This window comes from Puntigrus tetrazona, chromosome 22 (genome assembly GCF_018831695.1).
Source record: "Puntigrus tetrazona isolate hp1 chromosome 22, ASM1883169v1, whole genome shotgun sequence".
NCBI lineage: Eukaryota > Metazoa > Chordata > Actinopteri > Cypriniformes > Cyprinidae > Puntigrus > Puntigrus tetrazona.
Genome location: NC_056720.1, coordinates 13,674,203 through 13,690,903, shown reverse-complemented (window position 1 = coordinate 13,690,903; position 16,701 = coordinate 13,674,203). Strand labels below are relative to the sequence as shown.

The 16,701-nt window shown below is 37.7% G+C and overlaps 1 protein-coding gene across 3 annotated transcripts; it reads left to right on the top strand.

The window, feature by feature from the left end:
- The first annotated feature begins 1,284 nt into the window (after nt 1-1,284).
- LOC122327865 (myb-like protein Q) lies at nt 1,285-12,356 on the top strand. 3 transcript variants are annotated; one of them, XM_043223520.1, is made up of 7 exons: nt 1,285-1,764; nt 5,127-5,223; nt 6,966-7,037; nt 7,599-7,792; nt 8,957-9,839; nt 10,074-10,197; nt 10,932-12,356. In XM_043223520.1, the coding sequence occupies exons 1-7, from the start codon at nt 1,693-1,695 to the stop codon at nt 10,942-10,944; spliced, it is 1,455 nt and encodes a 484-aa protein (XP_043079455.1). In that variant the 5' UTR covers nt 1,285-1,692; the 3' UTR covers nt 10,945-12,356. The 3 variants fall into 3 exon arrangements, with proteins under 3 accessions (XP_043079455.1, XP_043079456.1, XP_043079457.1); XM_043223521.1 differs by lacking the exon at nt 1,285-1,764 and adding an exon at nt 2,872-3,520; XM_043223522.1 differs by lacking the exon at nt 1,285-1,764 and having other exon boundaries at nt 5,127-5,219.
- Nucleotides 12,357-16,701: the final 4,345 nt, after the last annotated feature.

The following is a 16,701-nucleotide window of genomic DNA, read 5'->3' as shown; positions in this document are numbered from 1 at the left end:
CTGCAGCAGAGCGGGCTGCAGTGTCCCCGTGACCTCTGACCTCTAGCGTTCCCTGAAAGCAGAAGAGAGCTGGCAAACAGAGATTTCACATCTCACTTAAACCTTGGTTCTCCAGACATCAGCTCAAACACGGCCAGGCTCTCTGGAAATGACCTCAGCCCCATGATGTCACTCCCAGACTGGAAACTCCAAAACATACAGCCTTGTAAACTCAGATGCTGATTGGCTGTGGTGTTTTAGATTTTAGTTTCTCTACTGAACAAAGTTAATATCAAAAAAGACGTATATGGTAACACACATCAAACGAATGTTTTCCATAATTCTCATAAAGCTTCTCGAAAATGTGTATGAGTCATATTTCATGAGTATGAGTCATAATCTACATCTGTATTAATCGTTTAATATAAACTTGAAGAATATAAATGAAGCTTTATAACATACATAAGCTTTATAACAATAAGTAATGATAATATGAATTAATTTATAATATCCTGTCAGGTATATAATAACACAAAACCAAAAATAGGTAATAATAAAAAAAATAAATAAATATATATATATATATATATATATATATATATATATATATATATATATATATTTTTTTAATATGTTTATTTATTTATTTTTTATTTATAACAATTTAACATTTTATTAAAATATTAAAATGTATATATATATATATATATATATATATATATATATATATATATATATATATATATATATATATATATATATATATATATATATATATATATATATATATATATATATATATATGTATATATACCTTTTAAAACAAAATACTTTTAACATTTTATTATTACATATTTTAGATTTGGTTTTGTGTTATTATATATCTGACAAGAATATAAGTAATTATAGTCTTGAAAATGTGAAATAATCTTAATGCTCCTGAAATCAATTTTGTTTATGCATTTATGCATTCATTCATTGTTTTTTGGCAGATTTCATAAGATTCCCACATTAATATGGTATATTCTTAATCACGTGGCTTCCCAGGTCAATAAGCACTTGCTATAACCTCCAGTGAACAAGACACAACAGGTGGTTGTGAGAAAACTCTTGCCTTTCTCTCAATAAAAGTCACACTTTAAGAAAGTCAGGTCACGTAAGAAACCCCCCCAATCCGTGCAGAATCACTCTAATCATTTGCCTTTTATGGAAACATCGGTCCAGCCTAGAGGGCACAGCGAGCCAATCAGATCGCAAGGGGCGGGACTTGTTTTTTAAGGCAGAAGACAGAGCGGAGCTCAGCAGCGCGCGACATTAAAGCACCTGAGAAACACGCTGCGAGAGCGCAAGGGAAGTTGCTTTGCAGCACAGGAATGAAAATGCATGGGCTATTTTTTTAAAATCAGCACACTGGACGTATTACACTTGGATATTTAAAGCTGATATTTCAATCTGAAGACGGGAGTTTTTGTGTTCTTCTGTTCAAGTGTATCATTAACATGCAGTTTTTAACGCTTTTGAACACTTTATTTCCACACTGGAGATCTGGGATACGCCGTTAAATGTCAAAAAGGACCAGCTGGCGCGGTGTTCAAAGTGACTCAGCCCCTCTGGAATAAACTTTCCTGCAGTGTGTGTGTGACAGAGAGAGAGAGAGAGAGAGAGAGAGTGTGTGCGTGTTTGACAGCGAGAGAGACAGTTGGATGTGCTCGCATGATGAGCTCGCGGCTGCTGCTGCTGGTGCTCGCGGCGCTCGCGGCGTGCCTGCGGTCCGGTCGCGCGCAGGTAAGCCTCACCTGACTGACGTCACGCTCGTTTTGAGTTTATTTCACGTGTCTCGTCTGACAATAGATGCATTCAAGGGCGCACTTTTAACTGTCTTGATTTAGAGGATGAAATTCGAGAGAACTGTAACAAATCTCCTCATAAGCATGCCTGACTGCGCGCAGGAGAAAAGAGAAACCGTACTTGATTTGATGCTTAATCTATCTGTATTTGTTTATGTCTGCAATTCCACACTCAAACAAAGACACTGCAGGGTTGCCAGCATTAATGTGCATTGGATGGATTCCCAGATGCACCGCTGCCAAAAACACATCACTCAGTCCAAGAGCATCACTGTCACTGCTTAAACCCCAATTATGGTGTGCATTTAACACTAGAGTACGTCTTTAGCCGTATTATAATTGTGCTGCCGGTTGCTATAGAAGAAGGTCCTCTGGAGGGTTCCCACAGTCACAGTCAAACTTGAAATTGGGGTTTCATTTATCTGAATGAATCAAATATAATAACTAATGCACACATGCGCACACATAGACAAAATCTATTCGTATTTTAAGTAGTTTATATTTGAGTAGTATATTTTGGAACTGCATTCCAAACTGTAAATATTTTAATTGTTTAAAAATATTTTTCGAAAATGCAAAAATTCTAAGTCACAGTGCTCATATGTATTGTAAAAAGAAAATAACTGTATACGTTTTAAAAAAAAATTTGCATGTGCGTTTTTCTAAAACTTATGTATATATATATATATATATATATATATATATATATATATTTATAAATTTAGTTATTATATATATATATATATATATATATATATATATATATATATATATATATATATATATATATATACACACATCTAAAAAGTCATGACATAAGTCAAGACAAAAGTCATTAATTGAATATTAAATGCCTTTTTAGTCCAAAAGTAATTGTAAATCAACACCTAGTTAGAACAAATTTGTATTTGATATGTTGATCAATTTTTAAGATTATCGCATCAACTTCCATACTGTATATCAATTATTAATATCAATTTTGCACTAATATGATACTGTCAGCCATCCCGCTGTTTAAATATATCAGTATCTGCCAAAACAGCAGAATCATTCATTCATCTTGATTTGGGTCGCAGATATTCTCACGTATGCGTCTGACCTTTGTGGAAAGGTCTTTATGACAAGCACATCAATTGAGTTCCACACACACACACACACACACTGTAAGGCCTAAATCCCCTTGTGATGTTTCTATAATCCGTCTCCTGAATTTCACCATTGCATCACCACCAAACCTACTAAAAACTTTATGTCGGGCCTACCTTTTAAAACCCAGCGCTTCGATTCGGACCGTTTTGAGGGAGTTTAAAAGGTCACAGCTAATGTTTTTTTTTTCTCTCCTCCAGCTGATGCATCATAAGTCTTGCGTTTAAGTTATATAAGAGAGGGGAATAATCTAGGCGGCACGTTAAAGACGTGCGGATGGAATCGCATAAGATGATTTGGCTTTGGGTCTCTCGGGGCATTACGTATGTGTGTGTGTGTGTGTGTGTGTGTGTGACACAGCCTGAGGGCTTAAAAAAAAAAAATCGAAATTGCTTTTGCAGACATGACTCAGGAATCGAGCGAATGAAAGCCGAGAGGAGCCAAACAAATGTGCATCGAATTAATGACTCAGTTTTGGAAAATGGAAGACGGATCGACCTTATTGTGCTTGTGCTTATCCGTTCATATAATATTTAATCTCCCTCTATGTAAGCATGATTATTTTTTTTTAAACAAATCCTTCTTTTTAGGCATCTGTTTAGACGGACTCTGTGTCTGTACGTGCAGGTGTGGATACGGTATTTCTTTATGTCTGAGTTCAGTTATGGCAGGCTGCCATGCGGCCGCCCTCTAATGTTTCAAGTGTGTGCGTATGGCAATCCGGGTCCATAATTATACCCCATTCCTCCTCAACTTTTCCCCTGGATGAACTATTGGCATTCTTGCCCATAATTTATTACAGCATGTGGCAAACGGGAGTGATATCATCCTAATGGGATCAGTATACTGTATGTGTGACTGTACAAACACATGAAGTACTGCTTTAGTGCATGCGTGTTTCACACCGATGTGCAGCTCTTCGCACCCGAGGATCCATCATTGATTTTTACGCAAGCTGATGAACGCTGGTCTTCCACTGTCCAAATCTGTGCATCTGGCTATAAATGTAGCATTGCTATTTTTTTTTCCGTTTAGTATTTTTAGTTTCGTTGCCTAGAAGTGTTTCCCAGCGAGTCTTATTTTGTTGCTCTATACCACTTCATTACTTCATTTACAGTTTTTTTTTTTTTTAACTCTTCAGATGAAACAGGTTTTTGCTACTATATGCAAATTCAGAACGCCGCGAGGCGGGAAACACGGTTCGCGTAGCTACAAGAGTTCACGTTCCAGCCCGAGTGAATGAGAAATTGCACAAAAAAAGTATTTTGAGAATGTATTTTCGAGAGACGATCGAAATGTGTGAGTGAGGTTTTACGAATTAATCTTACAAACAAATAAAAATAGCTACGAATTGTTGTGAGACTATATTGTCGCATTCGCATACTTAACGTGGGCGGTTTTATTGCATTAATGTTCTCTGAATGAGTTTGCTTCGATTAAAAAAATGGTCGCAATTAGGGGTGGACGATAAGACCAAAATCTCATATCATTAAAGGAGTAATTTTATTTCACGGTAATATTTCACAGTATATATAATAATATAGTTATTTTTGCTTTAAGTAATGTCCTTAATATCAGTATCACCAGAGTCAACCAATACATCAAACTGATTTAAAAGGCGTTGTTTTTCCTGACACATTCTTTTAAATGATTTTGAATAATCTGTGACTTTTGTCTCAAAAATTCCTGACTGTAGAAATTTCTGTAAGAAATGATAAATCGTAACACATTAATAGAACCCCTGCGTGGTGGTTTGATTTTCTTTTCTTTTTCTTTTTCTTTTTTTTTGATTGGTTTGTTGCTTAAGGTAATATGTTTTATTTATATATTTGTTTTCCCACTGCATGCCTGCCACATGACACTGACCACATCACACACACACACACACACACACACACACACACACACACACACAGAGTGACCTGATTATGAGTAATGCAGCTTAATAAAGGACAGAGATAAAAAATAAATGCAAAGTACGAATGGAACTGTCCACACATGCTCTCTGTAAAACGTTTCTCATGTATTCTGGTTAGACGTGTATTTTATTGAAATTACAGGAACCGGTTTTTCACCCAGAAAGGTGTGTGTTTGTTTAAGACATGTTTAACAAACTCTTTCTTTCTTTCGTTTTTTTTTTTTTTTTTAAATCAGGGGGACCCTTTCCCTCCATCTCTGGTGGATTTAGTGATGAACAGTCCTATCTCCTCCGTAGATGATCTGAAGAGACTTCTGGATGTAGAATCCGTAGGTAAATCTGATCCCGTGCTTTGAAATGCACTGAATACAAGATAGGGCATAGTTTTTTAATGACCACCTTGCTCTCTGCGTATATTATAAAACCCGTATCAGCGCTAGTATCAGCGTCTCGTCATTTGTGGAATGTGTGTGTTTTCTGGGGTGTGTTGAGTGGGAAGGTGAGGCAGGAAAGAGTGAGGGGTCTGGAATGCTGTGTGTGTGTTGCGTGTGTGTGTGCGTGCATGTGGATAATGGTAATATTTACATGAATGGGCTGTGTATAGCTCTTCAAGGGCACAATAGCGGTGACCTTGAGCCCAGTCCAACTCAAAGTTTACAGAGGGGACACAAACACAAGGCTATGCTATTGTTCCCTATACCGGTGTGTTTGTGTGTGTGTGTGCATATTAGCTAGATGCAACAATGTTACGACCCTTACTACTAGAGCTAATATACCAGACGAACGTCACTTATGGATATACAGTAGATTGACAGGGCTTGATCAGATTTATGACAAGGTGTCGGGACAGTGGAGTCAAGAGGATTCAAACGGCAATCCCAGACACAGCAGGTCTTAAGGATGAGACAAACAGAGACATATACAAATACACAGTCTAGGAAGAGTTGCACAACTTAAATGTGCATTACGATAGCGAGTCGTATGTGCAGGTTCACTTTGAAAGAGGAACCAGTTGATTATTTTCGAAGGTTATTCAAGAAGGATATTCAAGATACTTTCTAATAAATTTAAGAGATGTATGTTCTGCATTGCCTTTTCGAATTATGTCCGATAAGCAACAAAGCAGACCGTGATTGGTCAGGTCAGTCAAACAACTCGTAAAAGAGAATGCTTTGACTGTTCGTTTATGATAATGATTCGAAAATTATTATAAGTGCTCACCGCAGTTTTGTCGCCTGTCGCTTTAAATGCTTAAAATGCGGATTCTGATTGTCTGTCAATATTTATTTTATGTAGGCGTATATTATTTTAAAAGCGATTCCAACAAAATCGTTCATCTGTGTTGAGGCCCATTTACACCAAAAATTACATCCATAACGGTAACTACTTTTATCGTTGCAGTGTTTTTATCATTCTGAAAGCTATTGGAGTGAAATAGTTTTTCTATGTTGTTATGGTTAGTTTTGGTGTTGTTTTCCCTTTGGGGCCATTCACACGCAAAATATAAGTGCACTCTTTGGATGGATTCTGATTGGCTGTCGAGATTTGCATCACTCATCAGCTGCAACAAATTGTTCTGCAATTATGTTCGGCAACAAATTGTTCTGGTTTGAATTATGTGAACTTTTATATTCTCATATATTATGTTTAATAATGATATATGATTGGGGGGGTGGGTGACAATGTTGTCTAAAATATTCCCTGTTCACCCGTAAAAAGGACTAATGTCACTTTATACAAAAACACAGCGCAAATAGGTATTGCATATTGTATATATCACCGTTTTCGCAAATACCAGCCTAGGTGACAAAAACTAGAGCAAAAGTAACACATAACAAAACATAACTTCTGTAAGAAATGCAATTAGTTGTACTTTTAATGGAGTGACTGATACTGTAATGCATTACTTTTAAAAGTAGCTTTCCCTGACACTAGTTACCATTATAGATATCTTACTTGGAATTTTCAAAAGGTCACAAATCTAAAGTCAGTTTCACGATCTCTAACTAATCTAAATTGGTGAACGATCTTTCATATTACTAATTCCTCCTTTATTTTGTCTTTCGTTTTTTTAGAGGAAGACGATGAGAAGCCCGAGAATGAGATGCACTCTAACGGAACACACAGACGTCTTCCCAGAAGCCTTAGTGAGTCTGCTAGCATCCCCTCCCTTCCTCTCTTTGTCCCGCTGTCTCTTTTCCACACTCCCGTCTCTTCATCTTTGTCCTCCAGCAGAATTTCAATGTATTTCCAGTCTGTGGAGATTATTTTGAGACATTGTGGCATCTCCATTCCACAATGGTGTTGTGGCTTTGTTGTGTGTTTGTGTAAGTGTGTGAGATGTGCGTATATGGGCCTGGAGTCTGCTGTTGTGTCTCTGTGATTGATTCTGTCTCGTCCTGTCTCGCCACATGTCCTTAGGTCACCCTCGAACACGCACACAAGTTTCAAAGCTCAATTTAACCACCCACGCTTCTTTCGCACATGTGCTCGAAGCCTTGCTTTTTTTTCCCTCTCTTTCTCTGAGTGCTCCCTTTCAATCAAGTGCACCACAGATCTGTAAACTCTACAACCAACACGCACAGTGCTGAGAGGGTGAATTATAGAGCGTATTCTAACTTCTGTCCAGTTTGGCTTCTTCTTTGTGGCCGTACGATAAATAAACATTAAATACACTCAATCAAGCGTTATTTCCGATTCTCTCACAGATGTTCAGGTGGCCCAGCAGGCAATGTGTAAGGTGAGAACAGAAGTTATGGAAGTGACCCGCTCGATGTTGGACAAACGGAATGCTAACTTCTTGTTATGGCCTCCGTGTGTGGAAGTGCAGCGCTGTTCGGGCTGCTGCAACACACACATATTACAATGTGTGCCGGTCAGCACGGAAACACGACATTTACAGGTATTTTTGGGCGAAATTGCTATGACTTTGTAGTTGGTTTTAGACAACAAGATAAGCAGCATGCTCATTTCTCTTGACTCTCAAGTATCATTACACAAGTCATTTACTAAAGTATCATTTCCAGAATGCACTGCGCAGAGCTCTTTGAAAAACACATCTGTGAGATTTAATTAAGACATTTCTGATGAAATCTGAAAGCTATCTGACCCTCCATAGACACACCCAGAAACATTGCAAGGACATTGATCAGTGACTTCAATATTGCAAAGTTTCAAGAATACTTTTTGTCTGCAAAAAAAACCCCCAAAATAACAATTTATTCAATAATTCTTCTCCCAGAGTTAACGTCTTATGCAATTACTGAGAGTACTCTGCCGCACGAGTGCGCTTTTGTCAGATCACAATCCATTAACGTTTAGTCACGTTACTGTCTATGTAGGCTCAGAAAGAAATTTTAATCAGAAATATCATAAGGGGTGAGTAATTAATGACAGAATTTTCTTTTTTGGGTGAACTAACCTTTTAACATAGCAACATTCTGACATAGTTCAGGACAAATTGATTATTTTACCCTATATTTATATATTTATATGTTGAAGAAAAATAAAATACATATCACATTGTTAGCATAGCAACATGCTACCATATGGTAATATTTACATGAATGGGCTGTGTTAACGGAAATGAAATGAAAAAAATTAAAAAAAGAGATGGAGCATTTCCAGTAAAATAGCAACATTCTGACATAGTTCAGTACAAATTGATTAATTTACCCTATATTTATATATTTATATTTTGAAGAAAAAAATACATATCACATTGTTAGCATAGCAACATGCTAACATATGGTAATATTTACATAAATGGGCTGTGTTAACGGAAATGAAAGAGATGGAGCTTTTCCAGTAAATTACAGAAACATTCCAGAAATTTAAAGGGATTATTAAATATTTGGGAAGTTTTTGAAAATTCCACCCCTCTGCAACCCTATGTACCAATGAACTATTTTACCCAACATTTAAGTGTACTGTGAATTTTTATGCTAAAACGTATGACACATTTTTTAGCTTAGTAAGACAATGAGAACTGATCAGAAATTAAGTGGTGTTTGTCATTGTAAATATCACGATTTTAATATCTTTTTTTTTTTTTTTTTTTGTCTAGATGACAAAAATCCAGTTCATCAACAGACTACCAGTCTACGAGAAGGTCGTAATACCCGTGGAGGACCATGTGACTTGTAGCTGTCAATCACGTGTTTCTGTACAATCCCCACGTCTCCATGCCACACCCCTTCCTCTGCCCAGACCCCCACCTAAAGTAACATTACCAAAGACACAATCGAAAGAGGAGCTACACCGCAATGATGAACTTAAACATAATCAAAGGCTTCATTTGGAGGATAGAGAGAGTCAGGAACTACAATGGCAGTCGAAATACACAGTCACTCACACACAAGGGTACCGACAAAGCCCATACCAACATACGCTTACACACACACCAGTTTATACAAACAGAGGAGATGCTCCCACCAGACAAACCACATTAGGAGACCCGCATATGATGAGTGACACAACACAAACGGAGGAGGTTGAGCCTATGAAAACCGAACACAGTGGTGACGGCATGGCGAAAAAGACGCATTACGACAACCATCCACAAGAGGATCAACAGACGAAACCGTATCAAACAACGGCACAGCAACCAAAAAACAATCTTTCCCACAGTTCCACCCAATCAGAGCACAGCGTGCCGCACGGCAGCCGGTTAGATGGTCTTAGTCGCACTTACAGCCACGTTGAGGTCATTGGCCAATCCAGTGGCTTATCAGAAGTTAATCATCAGTCTGACCAAACAGAAGTTAAAAAACATCATCACCACCACCACCACCACCAATCAGAAGAAAGCAACCAAAATAAGCAGGAAAAGGAACAGCAGCGAGAGGAAACACATCATTATCTTCGTCACCAACACCACCGACACCATCAGCTTCAACAACATACAACGCAAGCAGTTAGCCAACAACAGGCTAACACACAAAGAACAGGTCAGTGTATAGAATGTCTACTGAGTCGTGTGTGTGTTCACATTGTATTGTAATTAGTAGCTTATGCTTCCTGTTATTCTTTCCATTCTTTAAAGTCAGAGGTAGCTTATAAAATCAAGGGTCAACAGATCATGTAACGCTAATCTTGTGATGGCTGTCTTGAGATTAATTCTTTCAGCGTTCATCCAACCGTGCTTCTAACCACCGTCTTCTGTTTTATTCATTATCCCATAGTGACAAAAGCCCCTCCCACCAGTCCCTCCGCCCCACAGACTCGGCCCCCTCTCCAGCCCCCTCGAAAGCGCAGACGGAAACCTAGGAGGAGGATGAGCAAGGCCTCCATGAGAGCGATGATAATGTAATTTTATTTTTGTAGTTGGATAATCGAAAGTGTACGGCTCAATGGTGTGACAAAAAGACACAAACGCCTCAATGAATCGCATTTTAAAGTGATAGTACACCCAAAAATAACCTTGAGTTGTTAAACCTGTATTAAGTTCTTTAAGCCGTTGAACACGTTATTAAAGAAGTTATTTTAAAAAATGTTGGTATAACAGTCAATGGCTACAGTCAACTGTTTAATAGTGGCAAAACAGGAAAGGTTGTAAAATGTGATGTGGCATGTTTCACCAAAAACATAGTGCTATTTACCTTAAATCCTTGAAATTTGTTCATTTGAAAAATATATTTAAATATAATGATCAATAATGATAAGATAAAGTTTTAGGGGAATATATATATTTTTTTCCTTTACACCACATGAAAGTAATTCATTTAAATTGTAAATGTTTTTCAAAGTGATATGAAACTAACAATAAGTTATTTCTGTGTAATTAGTGGCATGATACAGAACAGCAGAAATAATGGCAGACACCCATTAGCATTGTTGGGTAAACAATGCTAGAGAATGCTAAGGTTAATAGTGTCTTCCATATGTAGACATCACTGATTGAGCCCATTTAAACAGAATGCAGTTGTTTGATACCGTTAGCGGTAAAGAAATGACACACTGTGACTTTAACAAAGCAATTCAATTTTCGAGTGAAATCTAATCAAATATCTAACCAGATTTGGACCTCCATCTTCTAACAGGGTAATGTCCTGAAGAAGACCAAGACTCTGAACTGCTGCCAAAGTCCCAGGAGCAACCGCAAAGCTGGGAGTCAGGGTGGAGGCACACACAGGATATAGCAGAGACACACTGGAAATCTTTTCATAATAACTGGAAATGTCTTTGATCTTTGCCAAATAAGCTCCGTGAACTACATCTCCCATCAGCCATTGCAGTCTGCACTACGGGAGCTGGTTGTACTCAGGATATCCTGTGAGAAAGGACTTAAAAGGGATTCCATACGGACACAAACACAGCCTGCCAAATAGTGAGACTGTATTTAAAACAACACAATAGCAGTCTGCCAAATACACTTCACACTTCGGTCAGCACAACAACTGCCAAATGTGGTGCAATATTGACTTGAACTACTGGTTGGCCAAGATTCTGGCTGTAATCAGTGATTAACTACTTGGGGAAAGTCAAATTAGCCTTCAAATGCCAATAAATGATGTAGACCCACTGCGAGTCGGGCTGAAAAATAACCGTGGGCTATTTATCCACTGGAGGAACTACTGGAATAGTAAATGGAAGAAGTTAAAACTGGAATATGTAACTGGAAAGTTGTGAGGACTTGTAAGATTGGATTCTCAAAGAACGAAGCAACTGGAGATATGAAGCTCAGGACTTCCAGAAAAGTATCAAATACAAATAACTATTACAATTTCATCTCAAAATGTTTAATCTGTACATTTTCCAAGCTACTTAAACACTCCAAGTTTGTAAGTTTATAATAGCGAAATATCAGCTGGCTAGATATGAAATCGAGGAGTAAAAGCACTTACAAAGCAGTCTTATGGACATTTACCATGGTGATATGATGGTATTCATTGAAGTACTTTGGAGTACCATGTATATACCATGGTATATGAATATGGTTATCCGTCTGATACCATGGTACCGCCACAGTACTTTTTTGTAAGGATCTCTCAGTATCATCCACATTATTTAATTGGTGCAAAAACACTGGAATGACATACACTGGAGATTATCAACTATGAAGTGCTGAAAGCACTTAATGTTCGCATGTTGGTAGATGCACGGTCGAATAGTACAAAATTCAATATTTAAATAACATAAAGAAGATTGTGTTTAGCCGTAATGAGGTTACCGTGAAATACTCCCATCCTGTAGGGGGGGCGGTATGGAGTGCTCTGGCATTCTTTGCCTGCTGTTCCCAAACATCTGTCTGCGCATTCAGCTGCTTATGGAATCTTGTAAAGCTATAAATAACTGTTTGTAAATGATGCATTTCTTTTCTGGCTTTTTACGTAACTTATTTAAAAAAGGTAGATGCACTATCCATCTGCTTCCAAGAGTAATTAATTGTTATTTGTTTTGATGGAAATTATTGTTAATGTTATAATGCTATTTTAATATAAATATAAAAAAAGTGTTACATTTTATGATTGTGTGATGTTTTTTCCCAGTCGAATCCAATAATAATTTTACTCATCCTCTCAGCTGGGAGCACATTCATTCAAGACGACAAAGTTGTCTTAATTGCCCCTAAATTACACACTCTCTACTTGCAGAAGAATAATTTATAGAATTATGGTCTAGACTATGAAAGCTTTTATGAAACTAAAATGAAACATTTTATAATCAAAATTCTTGGAAAACAAGCTACTTTTGGTGACGAATTTGGAAACATCCTACATTTTCAATGTAGAATTAGTTGTATTTTTAAAACAATGCTAATCAAGCACAACATTAACAAGATTGTGTTAATTTGCTAATCTGCAATACAACAAAAATAGTTTAATAGATTCTACTTCTTTAGCACAAATACACTGTTTCCGCTAAAGCACATGCTAATGTTTCCTCACAAATTAAGGTTCGCTTCATCTTCAAAATGTTGTATTGCGTATATGTAAATATCAGTGATATTATTTTTAGTAATGACATAAATCAAACCAAGGTATAATCTATAGAATGCTTCCTTACCTGTAGAAAAGGGAAAAGGTAAAAAGGTAACTTTTTCTAATTTCTAATTTTGAGTTTACTAGTGACTTTTTTTCTAGCAATTCAGTTTTTTTTCTCTCAGAATTGCGAGATGTATATTCACAATTGCAAAACAGAAAGTCTAGGCTGAGGAGAAAAGTTTACATCTCACAATTTTCCGACTTTTTTTTTTCCAGATGTAATCAAGTCAGATTTGGCGGCCATCTTGGAAACACCCTGCATTTTTTAAGTAGCTTTAGCTGTACCATACAAAACCGCCAATCTGCGATACAATCTAAGAAAAAAAGGGTTTGAATTTCTATGTGTTTTTAATCTCAAATCAGGACAAACCTATTTTTTGGTGCCGCTCCTGCTAATGTGCATGCTAACGGTTCCTCAGAAAATCAAAGTTCACAGCGTCTCCAAAATGTTGTTTGTGTGTCTGGACATATGGATGATTCCGCACGGCGTGAGTCTTGCTAAGCATGTAGCGTGTGGTGGTCACATTACAGTTGTGATTTGTGTGTGTGAGGGTGACAGGTTGCAGTGGTTACCGACAGTCGTCATAGCAGCACAGATGGACTTGTACGCAAAGGGAGATCAGGTGGTGTAACAGATATGAGAGGGCTGGCCGGGAGGAGATGAACTGATAAATGTTACGCAGACAAAGCGAATAGATGGGAGAGCAAGCCGGAATGAGAATGTGGGCCGGCTGTGGGTCAAACAGCAAAATGAGGAGTCTGAGAGAGGGCAGACGAGGAGAAAGGGAGTGTGAGAGAGACATGTAGGAGTGACCCTGTATAAATCTTTGAGAACACAGGCGGCAGTTTTCACAAGTGCCCAGTAACCTCAAAGTGGGAGGTATGTGTCTGGGGGCCCGACATAGGGGCTGCCTTGTCAAGTGAGGGTCTAAGATAGGTTTCAAGTGTAAAAAAATAGACACAGTAATAATTTGGAAACACCACCAGACCCCCAAAGATATAACCAAGATGTTAAAAATGCACAATAAGAAAATGTTCTCCACACAAACTAGCGAGTTGCCTTTGAAGACAGCATACTAAGTGTAGATAGAACGCGCCAGCTCCTCATGGAAATAAAAACCCTACTCGCATTTCAACAGAGCTTTACTTTGCAAAATACATTATTTACAGTTAATACACCGTATTTAGAATTGTTTTGCATGTACACAGCTTAGCTGAACAAAAACGGTCTGTTATGTTGCTCGATATTACAAACTGGTGTTTACTGATATCTTAATTCATTATTGTATTCATGAATACGCTTGTTTGTGGCACTGCTTAGAAAGTTAATTATGCCTTTTAAGATGCAAAAAACAAATCTGAAAAGAAAAACAGAACAGAGATGCACTTTAGAAAATACTTTTTCAACCATTTTAATTCTGCACACTGAATTCCACCCAGAGTGAAATGGTTCAGACTCGGGGGAGCGTGATATAAAACACTATTGAGAGTGTATGCCTCTCTGCCTGTGTGTGTGTTATGATGCATGCCGTGGTTTTAGTGCATTAGCGTGATGTGAGAGCTCCAGCTGACCCTGGCACACCCTGCAGCTCACCCTCACTGAACTCACTCACACCTGGGCTCCACCTGGCCTGATCTCCTCTGCCCCAGTCAAACCTCCATCCATCTACACTGCTCAAACAACCACCCTACACCTCTGCGAATTAACACGTGCGTGCGCGTCCAATATAAAGCGCAGATTTAACCTCAGATGCATGGGTGTGTAGCGCTTACACTAGAAAAAGGTAAAGACGGGGTCAAATTTGCTTCAGAATCTTGGCTAGGGGTTGTTTTAGGAGCGTGTCAAAATTAAGAAACTTTAAGATTCAAAGATTAAACGTATGTTAAAATGGAATATAACATTAAAAAACTAAGAGAGGCCACTGAACGTAATCATTTTAAAATATTAAATGGTATAAATTACTTGAACCTCAGAGTGAGCAGACAGAATAAATGCGGTCAGTGATTTCGAAGGTGGATGCCAACTGTTTGGGACGATTTATATGATGATTATAGAGAAATACTTTGAGATACTTTGCACAGGCATTTTTAGAGTGACCATAACAACATACAGATTCAGTAAAAGACATCATCTGCCGCTAGTCAGGTTTTCCAGTCTTATAGGGTAAAGTGCATGGAGGAATTTATTAGATAAATGTATTAACATTGTAGTTTATGCATATTTTTATAGGATAAAAAGTTTATCAAGCTCAAATTCAGGTGCATCTTAATAAATTACAATGTCGTGGAAAAGTTAATTTATTTAGTAATTCAATTCGAATTGTGAAACTATGCATGAAATAAATTCATTGCACACAGACTGAAATTTATGTCCTTTGGTTCTTTTAATTATGATGATTTTGCCTTCTGAAAAGTATGTTCATTCAGTGTACATGTACTCAATTATTGGTATTCGGCGTGGTATGAATGTGATCAATTTGTGGCACTGCTGAGCTTGGTATAGAAGCCCAGGTTTCTTTTACAGTGGCCTTCATCTCATCTGCATTTTTTTGGTATCTTGTTTCTCATTCGGCAGGTGCCAAATCCTGCTGGAAAATGAAATTAGCATCTTCAGCTGGTCAGCAAAAGGAAGCATCGGGTGGTCCAAAATTTCTTGGTAAACGGATGCAGTGACATTGTTTTTTTAAAAATAACGATTGGACCAACACCAGCAGAAGACATTGCACCCCAAATCATTCTTCAAGCAACTTGGGCTATGAACTTCTCCACCCTTCCTTCAGACTCTAGGACCTTGGTTTCCAAAAGAAATACAAAACTTAATCTCATCTGAAAAGAGGCCTTGGACCACTGGGCAAACAGTCCAGTTCCTCTTCCTTAGCCCAGGTAAGACACCTCAGACATTGTCTGTCATTCAGGAGTGGCTTAACAGCAGGAATATGACAACTGTAGCTCAATTCCTTCACGCATTTGTGTGGTGACTCTTGATGCCTTGACCCCTGAATCTGTCCATCCTTGTGAAGATCCTCAGATATCTGAATCGATTTTGCTTGACAATTCTCATAAGGCTGCAGTTCTCTCAGTCGGCTGTGCATCTTTTTTTCAGGAATAAAATATAAGTATTTAAATCTCATCGTTATACATTACTATGACTCTTACTATCACTCCTCTTTGATACAATCTGTATTGTTAAAAGTGCTATATAAATAAAAGTGACTAATTGATTGACTACCAGTTACACAAATAATTAGTTTTGTCTCTGAAACTATTTTGTCATCTAGGTCAGGAAGGGTATTGGTTAATGCTAACTGAATAAAACAAAGCTGTTGTTTCGGCAAACTAGCTGCGTTGTGCAGCTTTGAATAAAATCAGGTTTTTTCCCGAAAAATATATCTCTGATATTATGAAGAAAACACTGTAATATACTGCCAAATGTAGCACCATAAAATGTTACTCAAATGTCAAAAGGTTTTGTAAGCATTTTCTCAGCTGGTCTGTAACAGTAAGTGTTGAAACAACTTTAATGAGTTCCTGGAACATCTGTGTTTTGGCTATGATTTTCTGTGTGCATTATTTATACATTTGTGTGCTCTGTGTGTTTTGGCTGGAATGGATAGAGCTGATAATGCATGGGTGGAATAAGGCCTAATGTGTGAGTGTCATAATCAGCATCAGATCGCGCTGGGCTGGTAACGCTACACACGGACCTGTGCCAGATTTAGCAGCCGTGTGTAAGGACACACTCTTAAAGGGACAGATACAGCCCAGATTGACACTAAGGCAGGGACAGATACTGTAAAACTCTAGTTAAATGGTTATAATTATATCC

What these genes read in the sequence shown, in the direction of transcription:
- LOC122327865 (XM_043223520.1), top strand. Translation starts at nt 1,693, where the DNA reads ATGATGAGCTCGCGGCTGCTGCTGCTGGTGCTCGCGGCGCTCGCGGCG. An exon ending in TGCGGTCCGGTCGCGCGCAG is followed by an intron (nt 1,765 to 5,126) that starts GTAAGCCTCACC and finishes TTTTTAAATCAG; the next exon opens with GGGGACCCTTTCCCTCCATC. An exon ending in CGGAAACACGACATTTACAG is followed by an intron (nt 7,793 to 8,956) that starts GTATTTTTGGGC and finishes TTTTTTGTCTAG; the next exon opens with ATGACAAAAATCCAGTTCAT.